Consider the following 3,023-nt stretch of genomic DNA (forward strand, 5'->3'; position numbering starts at 1 on the left):
ATATATATCATATATATATATATATATATATTATATATATATACATAGTTTGTACCTCTATGGGCAAGACTTTAGGAGTGTCACACTGCGGAAACAAGCGACCGTGTGTACAGACAATGTCGTCATTTAGCACAAAGTCGTCGTCGAGCGGCGACCGACTATCTCCTCTCGAGTTCTGCGTCATCAAAAAAATTGCATATGATTGATTACAGTCGAAAGGACAAAGGGGCATAAGCACAGTCCCGGGAAATGTAACTATTGTCTGTACGTGTTGTCTATGTCAAGCTCTCGCGGAACTATACAAGAGGGTAAAGTAGTAAGTTAAGAAGACAGAGGTATACAGTGTGTATATGTATTATGGGATACCAGCCGCAGAGTGTGACTTATAAAAACAAAAACCGCGCCTCTTCTCTTTTTGGTGGTTTCATTGTTTTTCTCGCGCACACCCGGGAGCCCGGTTAGGAATTGTGCGACATATTTGTATCAAAACCGAGATTTTGAGTCAGAATGGAAGTAGATTCACGGGCAGTGGTAATAGTTTGAAGGCGTTTGTCAGACTGGAGGTGCAGAGAAGTTCTGCGGAATGTATGAATTTCGGCGGAGTTACTCATGCTTCAATCAGCATAAGCTGTTATCCAATAGATGATAGTCACCATCCATCAACGCCGACTTTTCCAATGCCAAGCTATTCTGCTGCAGAGGCTGGCTTGGCAAGTGCCCCTGCTTTTATTTATACACATACACGCATATATGTACTGTACAGATATATGTACATATACATATACATATACATATACATATACATATACATATACATATACATATACATATACATATACATATACATATACATATACATATACATATACATATACATATACATATACATATACATATACATATACATATACATATACATATACATATACATATACATATACATATACATATACATATACATATACATATACATATACATATACAATACACATACACATACACATTACATATACATACATAAACGTATACATGTACATGTACAAATACGTATACATATGCATATATATATACATATTCATATACATATACCATTCTTATACACATACACATACACATACTCATACTCATCCACATACAAACACACATAAACACTCACCCACACATACACATACATATCCACTGTTATACCCACATACACATCCAAATACTAATACAAACGTACATGTCCGCGGGAGATGTCTTAGAATTGACACAGAAGTCTCTGAGAGTCTCTCGCCTAGCCGCTCCATCGTGGTCCACCCAATTGACCCACACAGTCCCATTTTTCAGCCGTGTGGTCATAAAGATGTCCTTGTTCTTGCTTGAGAGCACCTTGGATGAATATAATAGTAAATTCGATTTATATGCATGTATATTCGAATGGTGCATTTAGATGTATACTTGTGTGTGTGTGTGTGCGTGTGCGTGCGTGTGCCTGTGTGCCTGTGCATGTGCCTGTGCGTGTGCACGTATGTGTGTGTGTGTGTGTACCACAATCATGTCAACAATTTCATCTTATGTGGCTATGAAGTGGTACTTACTTTTGTGTAAGAGTACTTGAGTTATGTAGTTTGACGTTTATTACCTATTGGTGTATCTGTGCGTGCTTTTGAGTTATTTGCATGTGCATGTGTGTGTGATTGTGTATGTGTGTATGTGTGTGTGTAATTGTGTATGTGAGAGTGTGTATGTGTGTCTATGAGTGTGTATGTGTGTCTATGTCTGTGTGAGTGTGTGTATGTTTGTGTATATGTGTGTGTATGTTTGTGTATGTGTGTGTGTATGTTGGTGCATGTGTGTCTATGTCTGTGTGAGTGTGTGTATGTTTGTGTACGTGTGTGTATGTTTATGCATGTGTGTGTGTATGTTTGTGTGTAAGTGTGTGTATGTTTGTTTATGTGTGTGTGTATGTTTGTGTATGTGTGTGTGTATGTTTGTGTATGTGTTGTGTGTATGTTTGTGTGTGTGTGTGTGTATGTCTGTGTATGTGTGTGTGTGTGTTTGCCTGTGTGTGTGTATGTTTGTGCCTGTAAGTGCACTCGATTGACCCATACAGTCCTATCCTCCACGCTTGCGGTCTTGAACATAACCGTATCCCTAGTTGAGCGTACATAAATGGTTATAATAACAATACTAATAATAATAATGTTGTTATTTATTAAAATAAGAATAATATTGAGCATACTAACATGAACAGATATACAATATTAATGATAACAATATTAATAGAAATACAATATTAATGATAATAATACTAATAGAAATACAATATTCAATGGATATAGATATGATATGATATTGCATCCGTGTGTGTGCACATATACATATGTACACAGACGAGTGTATATATACACTTTACATTCATTTCCAGAGATCACAATTCACAGATAGAATAGACCCGATTAGTATACACATTCACGTCACTATGTTTATCTATATATACACTCTACACTAAACTAAAATACAAGTGTGATGACCTTCCCAATATTTTCATAAACATTCACAAACCCTAAACCCTAAATCCCTAAATCTCTAAAACACTGGGCGAGTGGGTGGGTGTGGATAGTGCTTACCTGACTACAGATGATCTCCTGTGTGAGTGCAATCGCCTTCCCGTGAGACTCGCACAGATCAGTCAGATAGCGGATGTCCGGTGCCTTGCGTTTCTGTCGTAACAGATCCACAAACGTACTAATTTCCTGTGGGAAGTATAACATGGCGATTATTGATTGGATCCACAACCGTACTAATTTCCTGAACGAAATATAAAATGGCGATTATTTATTGGATCGTTTTGATGTAGAATATGCCAAATTCATTGAACACCTCCGGCTGGTCACCCACTTCTCCAGCTCACAAACCGATGACACTGAGAGTGGATCCTAATCTCTCTTCCGCGAATCCAATCACAATACACCATATTCCGATTATATTACATATGCACTGGGTAGATTGTATTAAATATACACCTAGTAGGTGCCTGT

The 3,023-nt window shown here is 37.4% G+C and overlaps 2 protein-coding genes across 2 annotated transcripts in view; both read right to left on the reverse strand.

The window, feature by feature from the left end:
* Positions 1-184, reverse strand: part of SARC_09123 — a gene marked incomplete at its 5' end in the record, with an annotated part of 7,704 nt that extends 7,520 nt beyond the window's left edge. The window contains one exon of the mRNA XM_014296876.1: positions 56-184. Within this exon, the coding sequence (XP_014152351.1) occupies positions 56-184 (129 nt within the window). The remainder of the gene's footprint in view (positions 1-55) is intronic.
* Positions 185-618: 434 nt separating this feature from the next.
* On the reverse strand, positions 619-2,756 carry SARC_09124 (hypothetical protein; the record flags this gene model as incomplete). Its single annotated transcript, XM_014296877.1, has 3 exons — positions 619-720; positions 1,219-1,371; positions 2,613-2,756. The coding sequence occupies 3 exons, from the start codon at positions 2,754-2,756 to the stop codon at positions 619-621; spliced, it is 399 nt and encodes a 132-aa protein (XP_014152352.1).
* Positions 2,757-3,023: the final 267 nt, after the last annotated feature.

The sequence above is a fragment of the Sphaeroforma arctica genome (genome assembly GCF_001186125.1).
Source record: "Sphaeroforma arctica JP610 unplaced genomic scaffold supercont1.891, whole genome shotgun sequence".
NCBI classification, from domain to species: Eukaryota; class Ichthyosporea; order Ichthyophonida; genus Sphaeroforma; species Sphaeroforma arctica.